This window comes from Plasmodium reichenowi, chromosome 11 (genome assembly GCF_001601855.1).
Source record: "Plasmodium reichenowi strain SY57 chromosome 11, whole genome shotgun sequence".
Taxonomy (NCBI): Eukaryota; Apicomplexa; class Aconoidasida; order Haemosporida; family Plasmodiidae; genus Plasmodium; species Plasmodium reichenowi.
In genome coordinates, this window is record NC_033656.1 from 765,861 (window position 1) to 781,035 (window position 15,175).

The window sequence follows — 15,175 nt, forward strand, 5'->3', positions numbered from 1 at the left end:
ATATATATATATGTATTTATTTAATTGTATATATTTTATGGTATATTATTTAATTTTTTTTTTTTTTTTTTTATAGAGTTAAAAATATAAAAGTGCTTAAAGAGAAATATACACGAGAAATTTATGAATGTATTGTTTTTCCATCAAATAACAAAGATTATAGAAAATGTAATAGTAAAACATTATTACCACCATTATTTTTATATGTTACTTTTTTCCAATTTAAGATAAAATATTTATGTGAGACAGATAATGTAATGAACAATTTGTTCTTTTCACCAAAACAAATTTTCTTTTTAAATATGATTGAGGAAGAAAATAATTATACTATTTCTAAGTTTGAGAACAATACAGATATTACACAAATTATTGATTTTACCCAATTTAAAAATGACGTTGAAAGTATAAGGTCAAAACTTCAAGATGGAAAAAGAAAAAAGAAAAAAAATTATAATAAAAGAAAAAATGTCTCTTTACTTTTTTTTTTTTTTTTTTTTTTGAATATTTTTATATTATATGTTTTATTTTTTACACATAAATATATATATATATATATTTTTTTTTTTTATTTTAGAATTTATCCGTTGATAAATTATGTACCCAAAAATAGTTTTTTAAATGTAATTATTTTTTATTCTCCACAAAAAAAAAATCTAGTTGAATCAGAAATAAAAGTTTCTTATTTAATAAATGGAATTGAAAAGAATTATATATCTGTTTTTGTTTCTCATGAGATGAATAATGTAATGTTGAACAAAGGAGAATTGGACATTGTAAGATTGTATTATATATATGTATATATATATTATTCATTATACAAATTTTAATTATAAATTTTCATATATATTTTATATAAAATTAACATATCATTATATAATTTATTAATATTATATATTATTCATTTATTTATTTATTTGTTTGTTTATTTATTAATTTATTTTCATTTGTTTCTTTTATATATATATATATATATAAAGAATTTACCTCGTGTAAGTACCGAAACGGAAAGCATTAAAAAAGTACCAATAGAAAATATGACTGAGAGAAATGTTTTATGTTTCCTAATTAAAAAAGAAGTCGATGATATAGTTAATATACATATAGAAGGAAAAAAAATTTTCAGTGAACAACAAGAAGAACAAACTGATCATAATATAAAGGAAGAATTATATAAAGAAGACATTTTAAATAATATAGAAAATCAATGGGAAAATAATCAGTTGACATCTTTTAAAGAAGAAAAAAAAATATATAATTTCTATTATTTTTCTTTGTTACCTTTTGAAAAGAAGAATTTACATATATATGCTTATAGTAATACTTATGTTAAGAAATCTATACCTTTATTTTTTACATATTTATTATATATAAATAATATAGATATGAAGAACAAAATAATATATTTAAATGAAAACCTGAAAGATCATATAAAAAGTTGTAAAAAATTCAACATTAACGTTAACATAATAAAATGTTGTCTTAAAATGTATCCTAAAATAATTGAAAGTAGCCCAATTACATCTGGAACAAAATTTAATGCAAAGGTTATAAATAAAATGATAAGAGGAAAAATAATGGAAACTTTTTATTATTTTTTTTTTATTTTTATATGTATATTAAAAGTTTATTATTATTATTAATATTTTTTTTTTTTTTTTAGGTGAGGATACAAAATGAACATCCTGTTAAGATAAATTACCGGACCAAAACTAAAATTTATCAAATAGACGATGTCAAATTTTTAGGTATTTTATATAACGAGTTCTATGTTTTAATAAAAAGATTTATTTATTCGTTTAAATTTTAGTGTTTTTTTAATTTGTTCTTATGATTTATTTTTTCTTAATTCTCAAAGACGAAGAAGAAACTAAAGAAGCTGAAAAAAATATAGTAACTGAAAATACAGAAGACATGATAAATTCGTGTTCTGCCAAATATTTTTATGTTAGTTTTAATACTAACAAGAAAGGTCGTTTTGTGTACAGATTTTTTGTCATCGTAGGAGGTAAAAATGATGTATATATATATATGTATTTTTTTTTATGAAGGATTAAAAAAAAATTTATACTCAATTTTTTATTTATTTATTATTTAATTTTACAGAAAATGAGTAAAATGAACAAGAATATAAGAACAAATAATTGTATAGAAATATACATATACATATTCATATTTATGTACTCACAAAAATAACTATCTTTATAATTGCACGTATGAACCCTTGTAGGAACTATATTGATATAATTGTAAACGTCGTTATTCCCTATTTTCAAATTATTGATATTAATGATTTTAAGACACCAACGTCAATATACTGGAATATGACCTCCATTGATAAAATTAATATGTAAGTTTTATATTAACATAAATATATTTCATACTAATTATATATATATATATATATATATATAATTTTTTTATAACCTTTTTATATGTTAAAATGTATAATTAAATTCTAGGTACTTAAAAGATAATATTTCAAATATAGATATGGAATACAAACAAAACCAAGGGATAGAAAACATGAAGAAATTATTTAATAATTTTAATTATATAGATTTCAATATAGGAAATAATACCTTAAATGAAATTACATCCGTAAATCTAATTTTATATAACCCTCTTGACATATCGCTATATGTTGAAATAAATACTATAAAATCTTATATTCTTCCTATATTGCCTCCTTATGTTAAAACACACGAAGATGAGGTAAAATTAAAAATATATATATATATATATATATATATATATATACATATACATATATATTTTTTTTTTAACATTATAGATAGCTCACATTTTATATGTTGATAATACATTTAATAATTTTATGAGGTGTTTAGATAGCTGTGAAATATCCCCTACCAAATTCACAATAAAAGAAAAGGGGACAAAAACAGTTACACTATTTTATAAACATAAATATATTGGTTTTCACAATATGCCATTAATAATTGATATTGAAAATGGGAAAGTAGTGCCTTTGAATTTATGTGCACTAACATTCCATCCAAATATCCCACCTATATATTTAATGAACATTAAAGTATGGATAATATAAATAAATAAATAAATAAATATATATATATATATATATATATATATATATATGAATATATTATTTTTTATTTTTTATTTTCTTTTTAATTTTTCTTTTTTTTTTTTATTAAGGAATTGAATGAACACATTTTGGGAATAAAAAACGAATGTATATTAAATATAGATATGTTAAATGATAGTGAAGTAGACATATATTATGATATAGAAAAAAATAACAATTTTATGGTTTTAAACCCTAAAGGAATAATAAAAAGAAAAAAATATCTTTCTGTTTTTATTTTGCTTTCCAAATTATCTCCATCTATAATTAATGACACGTTGATAATGAATTCTTATTTTAAACATTTACAAAAAAATATAGTAATATATATATGCATACATATTTACTTTCCTATTCCTCTTTCGATTCATTTTCTTATATATATGCATATTTATAACCATTCAACTTTATAGGAACTAAAAAAAATAGAAATTGAACTAACGTTAAATACAACATTAGATAATATATATAAGGATCAGTACAAAAAAATTAATCTCTTTAATAATAAGTGTATTAACGATATTCCTGATCAAAACATAAAAACATTCTGTTCCAATTTCATTCCACCATATTCTTATATATATGTTCAAAATAAGCTGTTTTACATTTCCCCTAGCTCTATAAATATTCTATATGCCCCCACAAAGTAAGACAACAATAAAGTAAAAATCATATAAAGTTAATAAAAAAAATAATTTTTTATAATAAAAATTTTATATGTTATATACTTTACATAATATTTTATTATATTTATTTATTTTATCCTTATTATTAATTTATTTATTATCATTATTTTTATTTTTTTTTCATATTTTGTTACATACTAGTTCCTTAATAGAAAGAATTGTTATAATTAAAAATTATTCATCTCTAAAGGATTTAAAGTTTAAAGTTTCAAATAAAAATACTCTTCCTGGGAGTATATTAAGAATTTATCCTAACAAAGGTAAAACATAATAATAACAATAATAATAATAATTTGTGCACATATATTCATTCATTTTTTATTTTTTTATTTTTACATTATTATGTAATAGGAATTGTTAAAAAAGAAGAACAAATTATATTGAGATTTACTTTCATTTTAAACGATGTACTAATAGATATTGAGGGCAACATTCAAATAGAGTTAATGTTTGTAGAAACAGAAATGTTTGAAATGCAAAAAAATGAACAAGTTAAATACGATACATGTGATGTTATAGAAACGAACATTGGTAGATAAAATATTTTTCATAATTACAAAAAAATTAAATTATATAATGAAGTAGTTCTTTCTTTATTATATATATATATATATATATATATATATTTAATGCATAGAAGAAGTATATGAAGATACAAGAGATAAAACAGAAAGCACTGAGAATAAAGTTTTATCCTTACCAGAAAGAAAAAAAAAGAAACGATTTGATGATCTAACCTTTTCACACGCTCAGAAAATATTTGACAATATTCAAAAGTTCAAATACACCTATGTAATAATAATACCGAAATATAAAAAATTTTAACATTATATATAAATATATAAACATATATATATATATATATATATATATATATATATTTTTTTTTATATACCAAATGTAGGATAATGTGAATACAGATATGCTTCAGAATGCTATAAGACGATTATATGGAGTAAAAAATGGTATTTACATTTCTTTATAAAATAAAAGTATACGTATACATATATATATTAGGAAAAAAAAGTATTCATAAAAAAATTATTTTTCTCAATAATAGACGATATAATAGAAAAGGAAAATTTCAAAGAACAAGAAAAACACGACATCCAGACTATGTCTAAGTTCTATTTTTATATTCATGTAAAGTTATTTACATGCAATGTTGATAATTTGAAAAATAAAAAAAAAATGTTTGAAAATTTAATTGAAACTAATATTTACTCAAAATCCTTGTATTTTAAAAAATATATTAATTTACCTATTCCGTTTGAAGAAAGATCAAAAAGTAATAAAAATATATAGTACATATATATATAAATAAATAAATAAATATATATGTATATATATATATATATACATATATGTAAACATTTTTATTTTCAATTTTATTTTATTTTTACTATCCGAATAAGGTTTTTTTAAAAGGCATTATCTTGATTTCGATAAATTGGAAAAGTTAAATATGGAGGATGAAAAAAATAAGGATATTCCAATCAATGAAAAATTTATTTATCAAAAAAGTTAGAATATAATTTATGCCTATATTTATTTATTATTTTTTTTTTTTTTTTTTTGTAAAATAACATTATTGATTATATATATTATTTTTTATTTTATAGAAGATATATATTGTTGTATGTTTGCTGAAATGTTTAAAAGCATAATTAGAAATCATATAAAAAAATACATTACATATCTCTTAAAAATAAATACATGTTCAATACAAGAATTTGAAAATATATTGAAGGACGATCTAATAGATATAATGACAAGTTTGTTTAATATTATTTAAACAAAACGTTAAACAAAAATATATATTTAATAAGTGTAGTTTTTATTTACACGAGTATTTATATTATTTATTTTATTTTTAGGAAATAAAATTTTGAATTCAAATCTTCCAGTGGAATATGATTATACATTTTTGAATCCAACGATTATATCTCATTTTTTCTCACACATGTTCACAGATATTATTGATAATCTTATGAATGAAAAAATTAATTTTAAAAAAAGGGATGATTAAAAAAATTACTAAAAATTAAAAAGTTTCGAGGAAAAAAAATGAAGAAGAAAAAAAAAAAAAAAAAAAAAACATAAAATATAAAACATAAAATATAAAACATAAAATATAAAACATAAAATATAAAACATAAAATATAAAACATGAAACATAAACACTAAAACAATAACAATAAAAGGTGAAAAATTAAAATTAAACGACTTTTCATATATTAGTAAAAATCTTTATTATAATCATCATCGTCCATATTATTATAATAATCCATGTCATTTTCTGTGGATGAATCTGTACCTGTATTTATATATTCATTTTTGTTTTTGTTATAATCTTCAATTGCCGATTTAATCCTTTTTGATTCTCTATATTTTTCTATATAAACCTTTAAAATAACATATAAAGTATATGATGCAATTAACATTGTTGAAAGGAAAAAAGGAGATCTCTTGAATTCAGCAAACGATATGAAAAAAAGATAACGTTTGATACTTTTAGGAATATTTAAATACAAAAAATTTTCTTTTAAAATATTTTTTATAAGGTACTCTATTTTACTATTTAATAACATAGTATATACAGGATATAATGCTAAACAGAAAGTACCTGCACAGACAAGCTTTGTTAAAACATTTTTGTTAACTTCTGACATTTTATTAACGAATCGTTTCCATAAGCTTTTATCATTTTTATATTCCCTTAATCCATATTCAGAATCTTGTGAATATAAAACATTCATTCTGTTAAATTTTTTTAAAATGTCTTTATTAGAATTTACTTTTGTTTTATTTAAATTTGGGAAAGAATAATCTTTCTTACTAAATCCTATGAAACCATATGTATTATTATTCCTGTTTGTATAAAAAATATCATTTTTAAAATATAAACCGGGTGTCTTGAGTGAAATACTTTGAATACATTTTATATTAAAAAATATAAAAGAAAAAAGAAATACAAGATCAAAAAATTTATTCAGCTTCATTTTTATATAAGAAAAAATTATAACAATTTGTTAATAAATAAATAAATATATACATATATATATATATTTATTTTATTTCATATTTTGTTTTCTTTTTTATATATTTTGTATTATTTATTTTTGATTTCGTAATAAAAAAGGATAAGGGCAAGAATTGGAATTTTTTATTTTTATTTTTTTAAAGATTAAAAAAAAAATAAATATATAATATATAAATTATATATATATATATATATTTTTTTTTTTTTTTTTCCTAATGTGTACTAAAAATGAACAATAATTATATATATTTTTTTTTAATTCTCCAAATCTTCATTAAGAATTTTTTTTTATTTTTTAAACAGTTTTATAAGGAAATTCTTAAATTTAAACATCACATTTAAAGAATATTTCAAATTAATACTCGGTTTAAAATAATTTTTTATAATAAAGAAAAAACAATTTTAAATAAACATATGACATTATATACATACATACATACATATGTATATATATATATATATATATATATATATAAGAACGTTTTCTTTTAAGCCATTTTTGGTTTTATATATTTACCTTTTTAATTATTATTATATATAATTGTATTAATCCTAATTTTTATTTTTTTAATTTTTCATACAAGGTTATAAGCTTTCTTTTTTTCTTTTTCTTTTTCTTTTTCTTCTTTTTCTTTTTTTTTGTATCATTCATTCAATTAAAACATAATAATTATTATCGTCGTCTTTTATTGTTTAAAAAACATTAAAAAAAAGGTAATTTGGACATTTTTAATTTTGAGGTTATATATATTATATATATTTGTAATTATTAAACACACACAAAATATATATAATTATATAAATATGCACACAAATTATTACCCAAAAATAAAATTATTATAATCTATAATATATGATTTATGAGAATGATAAATGTTTATTTTATTTATATACTATTTTATATTATGACGTTAAAAATAATAAGTTAATTTTTCTTATAAAAAAAAAAAAAAGAAAAAAAAAAGACCAAATTACAAAGAACAAATAAAGCGAAAAATAAAAAAATATAAAAATAAAAAATTTTATACAACTAAATAAATTTATCCTATAAATAATACATGCATATATATATATATTTATATAAACACTATTAACTGTTAAGAACAAAAAAAAAAAAAAAATCAAAAATTTTAAATATTAATAATATGGAATAAAAGTAAAAATCGAAAATATTTATGTATTTTCAAATATCTCATTAATTTTATTGAATTTTTTTTTTTTTTTTTTTATATTATACAATAGAAAATTTATAATTTCCTTAAGGGGATAAAAAGTTGTCCATATTATAAAAATATTGGGAAGAGGAATAAAAAAAAAAAAAAAAATATATATTTTACCTACATAATTATATATACAATAATGGCTTTTTAATTAAGGAAAACGAATTTTTTTCTTTTCTTTTTTTTTACATGAACGTACATAATATATTTTATAAAAATGTAATATGTTGTATAAAAATAGGTATATAAAAATAAATAATATTTAAAAAAAAAAAATGTAGCTTTTTTTTTTTTTTTTTTTTTTATTTTACAAAATTATTTATTAAGGAATCAATTCTGTTTATATAAAAAAATATATGCATAATTTTTTTTCCTTTTTTTTATTTTATTATTTCAAAAACATAGTTATTATAATAGTTGCCAAAAAAAGAAAAAAAAAAATAAAATAATCCTATATTCATATAAAACCTTAAAATTTAGTGTGGTAAAATATTTTTAATATATATATATTTAATATAATAATGACTGCCTTAATAAAAAACTTCATTTAATTAATTAATTGGCATTTATATAAACATTTTTTTTTTTTTTTTTTTTTTTTTTTGTATTTAAATTATATATTATTAATTTTTTATTTTTTCGTCATTATTTTCAAATCATACTTGTTTTTCTTGAAGTTTTTTTTTTTTTTTTTTTATATGTTTGATTTTCTATATACTTTATTTTAACTGTTTTAAGATATATATTTATATAAACACCAACGTACGTTCATTTAACATAACTATGTTCAATATATTTTATTAATCTTGTTTTAATATTCTGATAATTCATTTTACAAATTTGAATTGTATATATATATATATATATATATATATGTGTAATTTTGTGTGATTTATATTCCTAGTTACATATTAAATGATTATATTTATATATATTATTAATTTTTATTTATATCATACACATGGATAATGTAATATAAAATATATTTTAAACTCAATGCAATTTTTTATTTATATATAATTTTAGGATACAAAATAATATTAGGAATAAAAATAAAAAATAATTTAAATAACATATAGGAGATAAAAATTATGTATCTGTAAAAGATGACAACCCATTTTTTTTTTATTTTGTTTTTTTTTTTGTTGTTTTTTTTATTATTATTTTATCGTAGTACACCTAAATTATAAAACATGTAATATTTTTTGATGTGTAAACTATATTTTGAATTATATAATAAAATAAGGAATAAGAAAAGTATTTTTACAATTTTATGAATATATATATTATAATATGAAATTTTTACAATGAATGTAGTTCCTAATGATAGAAATTATTTTCCCTTTAAGGTAAAGACAATTTTTGTTTTTATTTGTTTAAAGGAAAAATAGTTTTTAGATGATTTTACTGGTAAAACGTGATTAGGGATTTTTTTTCCCTTTTTTTTTTTTTTATATTTTTATTTTTGTTTAAATATTGTATTTTTCTAAAAATTGAATTGCCTTAAAATACAAACATGCGTATATGTGTACGCACATATATATATATATATATTTATTTATTTATTTATTGAAAATTTTGTTAAATTTTTATATCATTTTACATTATTATGGTGTTGGAAATATTGAAAAACAATTATAAAGGAAATGGGGAAAATTATTACAATAAAAATAATAAACACCAAAAAAAAAATAAAGGAAAAATAAATGTGTTAGATGATGATGAATATGATAACGAAAATGATGATAAAAATGTAGATAGTGCAAACAATTTAGAGTTATGTTACTTATATGAAATATATAAAAATGGGTTTAATAAAGAAGAGAACAATGAAATTATTCTGTCTCACAAAAATAATAAAAAAGGGCTTATATATAAAAATAAAATTAACGCATTATATGATAATTCAAAAGAGATGTTACATTATAGAAATCAAGAAAACGAAGAAAATGATATATTCGAGGAAGATATTTATGAAAATGATAATTTTGATGATAATAATTTTGTAGAGGAAGAAAATGTTGAATATAAAACGTACAATTCGTTTACAAATGAAGAGGTCAACATGTTAAATAATTATTCAAGAGTAAATATTAAAAATATTTTAGATTCTCACAATATAAATAAACGAGAATTATATAACAAACACAACAATAACAACGGGGATAATAATAGTACTAATAAAAAGAAGAATGATAAAAAGAATTTTAATAAGGATGATTCTAATATCAGGGAATATTCTAAGAATAATAATATTACTAGAAATTTATATAAAAAAAATTTATTATACTGCCATGAAAAATATAACGAAAAGGATAAAAGTACTTATGAGTATCATATTGACGCATGTGATAATTTTTATGAATATGGTGATGAATATAATAGCAATCATAAATCAGAAGGAAAAAATATATTTGAAATAAAAGACGTAAATATAGATAGAAAGGGAACTAAGAAATTTCAAAAATTAGACAAAAATAAAGAAACGACGAAAGATATGGATTACGATTATTATGATGAGGATAACGTTGATTATGAAGATGATAATGTTGAGGGTGAAGATGGTAATATCGAAGATGAAGATGATAATATCGAAGATGAAGATGATAATATCGAAGATGAAGATGATAATATCGAAGATGAAGATGATAATATCGAAGATGAAGATGATAATATTGAGGATGAAGATGATAATGTTGAGGATGAAGATGATAATATTGAGGATGAAGATGATAATGTTGACGACGAAGATGATAATAATGTTGACGACGAGGATGATAATGTTGAGGATGAAGATGATAATGTTGACGACGAAGATGATCATATTAGTGATGAAGATTATAAAGATGATAAAGAAGATAATTATATTAAATATAACGAAAATGATAATGTTAATGATGATGAAGATAATTATTATGACGAAGAAGAGAATAATTATAATAACGATGATAATTATGATGAAGAAATAAACGATTCTAATAAATATTTAAAGAATAATGATAAAGAAGAAAGTATTAAAAATGATGTGAATAAAGAAGTATCTCATTTTAATTTTAATAATGACTTAAAACAAAAATATATTGATGTTAAAGGTTTTAAAAATGAAAATATTTTTAATTTTAAAAATATAATTAAGGAAGATAATAATACTTTAAAAAGAGAAGAACTGTTTTCTTTTGAAAATGGAAAGAAATTATATAATAGAGAAGAAAATAAAATTGAAGTAGCTACATTTGGCATGTGTAATAAAAATGAATGGTTTGAAAAATATGATGTTAAAATAGAAAATTGCAAAAAGTATAACAGTTATAAAAATGATAACAATGATAACAAAAATAAGAATCCATTTGGTTTTAAAGGTTTAGATAAGCACATCGAGGAAAAAGAGGAATATGACAAAAGGTATATGGATGGCAATAATTATATGAAAGGAAAATTAATAGGTAATATATCACCAAAAATTCAAAGAAGTCATACAGATAATAACATAGAAAATTACATATTAGATTCTGAAAATATGAATACATATAATATTATGAATGAAGTTAATCGTGTTTTACCATATAATAATATTAATAATATTAATAATAATAATAAATTAATTTACAATCAGGGAGATACATTAAATAGTAGAGAACATACTAAAAATATATCAAAATATAGAACTGTAGATTATAGTAATGATATTTTAAAAACAGGAAAAGAAACTTATAAAGAACTGACTAAAAGAAAAAATGAAGAAATATGTGAATTATTAAATAGTGAAGATAAAAAAAAACATAATATAAAACATTTTCTGGATAAAATGAAAAGTAAAAAACACATTGAGGATTTTTTTAAAAAGGAAGATAAAATATGTGAACGTTCAGAAAAGAAGGAAAAATTAAAAATAAAATTTACAGATATATTACATGCAGGAGCATTGGGTCACTTTTTTCATCGTAATAAAAATGGTTTATCGCGTTCTTTTGTATCATCTGATGTTAAAAGAAATAATAGTTTTAATTCTATTAATAAAATAAATAAAAAAGATCAATTAAAATATAATACATTAGAAAAATATGAAACAAAAATTGGTGCATTGGATGAGAGCAAACTTGGGAAAGTCAGAAATGATAAAACAGTAAGTTATAATAAAATTGAATGTAAAAATTCGATAAATTATAATTCAAAAACTGAATTAAATATAGATAAGAATAAAGATTTCAATTTTGATAAAAATAAATGGTATAAAATGAATAATGATAATGAGGAAAAAATACATTTTTTAAAACTTCCCAATGGATTAGATAATGACAAAAAAAAAGAATTAAAAAGTAATGATAACGGAATTGATGATAAGTTATTATCTTATGTGGAAGATGTGAAATATAAAAAATACAATGATATGAGTAAACAAAAAAATGGTATTCCAAAACAATTAGTAAATAATAGAAGAAATATGATTAATAAAGATTATTATGAAAAAAAATATAATATCAAAGTAAATAGAAATAATGAAGAAAATGGAGTGGATGAAAAAATGTTATCTGTACATGATGGAGTTTTTAACAAAAATGATTTTGAATCTGGAGGAAAAATTAAAGGAATACCGAATTTTCCTTTAAATAAAGAATTTATAAAACAGAATGAGAGATACAAAGAAAAAGGAAATGAAAAGTATGAAAAAGACTTAGAAGTGAATATCGATCAAACATTGAGTAGAAAAATGCTTGAGAATAATAAATTAAAGAAACAAAATAATATTGATGAAGATATTATGGTTACTCCTTTTTATATTAAAAGCAAAATAGATAAAGTTTTAAAAAATAATGAAATATTTGAAAAATCAGCTAGAGCTACTTTTCAACAATTTGATGTGAAAAATAAGAATTTTTTACATTTTAGTGAAATTGAATCCTTAATACAAAAATTGTGTCACAATCTGGAGCTTCCTCCCGTAGATAGTAATATATATATATATATATATGTGTTGTATATATAGCATTATATGTATTTTCTATTTGTGTAACTTTTACATTTTGTGCCTTATTTATTAACAATATTTATGATTTAAATGTATATTGTTTGTATATTTATAATGCTCTTATATTATGATATTTGATTTATTTTATCTTTTTTTTTTTTATATTTGTAGAGAATATATTATCTATCGTGTATAAAGATTATGACAGCAGCAAAAATAATAGAATGAATTATACGGATTTTCGGCAAATGTATTGGGATTTATTGAAGCAGATAAAAAAAAAATATTACCCTACGAAAAATTTTAAAATAAAAAGGAACTGTATTATAAGTAGAAAAAAATTGGGTGGTTATGATTATTCTTCCATATATAATTATTTAAGTTTTAAGAAAATACTTGGGTATGGTGCTTTTGGTGAGGTACATTTAGTAGAGGATAATATATGTAAGTTATATAAAGTGGTGAAGATTTTGAAAAAGAAGAGCATGAAACATATTAAAATAAATGAAGAAATTAATGTATTAATATATTTGGATCATCCGAATATTATAAAAATATTTGATGTATATGAAAATGTGGATTGTACATATATTGTAATGGAATTATGTGAAGGTGGTGAATTAATGAGTAAAATTAAAAATTCAGAAAGCTTCAATGAAACATATATAAAAAACATAATGTTTCAAATTTTATGTGCCATAGCATATATGCATAGTAATAATATAGCACATAAAGATTTAAAACCTGAAAATATACTTTTCAAAGAAAAAGGCGATGATACTTTAAAAATTATCGATTTTGGTCTAGCAGAATTAATTAATAAGTCAGAAGGAATTAGTAAAACAGCTGCAGGAACAGTTCTATATATGGCTCCAGAAGTATTCAAAAAAAAATTTACAATCAAATGTGATATATGGTCAGCTGGAGTTATCATGTTTTTCTTATTTACTAAATCCTTGCCATTTGGTGGAAATACATATGAAGAGGTTAAACAAAGTATATTTAGGGATGAACCAGATTATAAAAGTTTAAAGTCGAAATTGTCTCAAACGGCATTGCATATGTTGAAGCTAATGTTGCAGAAGGATTACAATAAGAGGCCCATGGCATCAGTTGTGAGTTATTACAAAAAAAAAAAAAAAAAAAAAAAAAAAAAAAAAAATATACATATTATGTATATATATATATATATATATATATATTACATATAATGGATATATAATTATATGTGTAATGTTTTATTATTTATTTATTTATTTTTTTTTTTATATTCCTTTTTATGCTAATTATAGCTTTTACACCATCCGTGGTTTCAAGGATATTTCGACCCAATTCAAATTTCTCCCAACGTTTTAAACAATATGAAGTCATATATGAAACATTCAAATATAAGAAATATTATTATCAATATAATGGCACATGAATTAAGTGTGATCAATAATCACATCAAGTATATCAATGAGCTCTTTTATAAATTAGATACAAACCATAACGGATCATTGAGTCATCGAGAAATTTATACCGTTTTGGCTAGTGTAGGAATAAAAAAATGGGATATTAATCGGATTCTTCAGGCTTTGGATATTAACGATAGGGGAAACATAACTTACACAGGTACATATTGTACAAAGTACAAAAATAAATATATCAAGTTTGATGTGTATTATACATATATATATATATATATATATATATTGGGAATCATCGTATGATATAATAAAACAATATAATAAATATATATTTGTAATGCTTCTTATTTTATAGAATTTATGGCTGGCTGTTATAGATGGAAAAATATCGAATCGACCTTTTTGAAAGCCGCTTTTAACAAAATTGATAAGGTTATAAATAAATAAAATATATGTGTATGTTTATTTTGATGTGTATATTTTTGTATTTATTCGTTTTTTTTTTCCCTATTTTATAGGATGAAGATGGTTACATTAGTAAAAGTGATATCGTATCATTAGTTCATGATAAAATTTTAGATAACAATGATATTGATAACTTTTTCTTATCAGTTCATAGCATAAAAAAAGGGATACCTAGGGAACATATTATAAATAAAGTAAATTCATATTTTTAAAAAAAAAAAAAAAAAAAAAAAAAAAAAAAAAAAATATAAATAAAAAAAATAAAAAAAAAAAAAAAAAAAAA

General features: G+C 19.3%; 3 protein-coding genes across 3 annotated transcripts in view; 2 read left to right on the forward strand and 1 right to left on the reverse strand.

Moving 5' to 3' along the window:
* Positions 1–5,818, forward strand: part of PRSY57_1121000 (hypothetical protein) — a gene marked incomplete at both ends in the record, with an annotated part of 8,120 nt that extends 2,302 nt beyond the window's left edge. The window contains 19 exons of the mRNA XM_020114950.1: positions 77–409; positions 575–773; positions 978–1,544; positions 1,661–1,745; positions 1,856–2,005; positions 2,104–2,110; positions 2,228–2,347; positions 2,460–2,712; positions 2,792–3,049; positions 3,175–3,423; positions 3,517–3,749; positions 3,931–4,049; positions 4,141–4,320; positions 4,427–4,581; positions 4,694–4,754; positions 4,850–5,077; positions 5,205–5,312; positions 5,412–5,564; positions 5,667–5,818. Of these exons, the coding sequence (XP_019970319.1) occupies positions 77–409; positions 575–773; positions 978–1,544; positions 1,661–1,745; positions 1,856–2,005; positions 2,104–2,110; positions 2,228–2,347; positions 2,460–2,712; positions 2,792–3,049; positions 3,175–3,423; positions 3,517–3,749; positions 3,931–4,049; positions 4,141–4,320; positions 4,427–4,581; positions 4,694–4,754; positions 4,850–5,077; positions 5,205–5,312; positions 5,412–5,564; positions 5,667–5,818 (3,610 nt within the window). Of the gene's footprint in view, positions 410–574; positions 774–977; positions 1,545–1,660; positions 1,746–1,855; positions 2,006–2,103; positions 2,111–2,227; positions 2,348–2,459; positions 2,713–2,791; positions 3,050–3,174; positions 3,424–3,516; positions 3,750–3,930; positions 4,050–4,140; positions 4,321–4,426; positions 4,582–4,693; positions 4,755–4,849; positions 5,078–5,204; positions 5,313–5,411; positions 5,565–5,666 lie in introns of the transcript that reaches the window.
* Positions 5,819–6,026: 208 nt separating this feature from the next.
* PRSY57_1121100 (hypothetical protein) lies at positions 6,027–6,791 on the reverse strand (the record flags this gene model as incomplete). The annotated part of the gene is made up of 1 exon (XM_012908175.1): positions 6,027–6,791. The coding sequence occupies one exon, from the start codon at positions 6,789–6,791 to the stop codon at positions 6,027–6,029; it is 765 nt and encodes a 254-aa protein (XP_012763629.1).
* A 2,870-nt stretch (positions 6,792–9,661) lies between these two features.
* PRSY57_1121200 (calcium-dependent protein kinase 6) lies at positions 9,662–15,086 on the forward strand (the record flags this gene model as incomplete). Its single annotated transcript, XM_020114951.1, has 5 exons — positions 9,662–12,998; positions 13,190–14,133; positions 14,311–14,632; positions 14,783–14,859; positions 14,946–15,086. Coding segments are annotated over 5 exons (4,821 nt in total), but the record flags the coding sequence as incomplete, so codon positions are not given.
* Between the last annotated feature and the right edge of the window lie 89 nt (positions 15,087–15,175).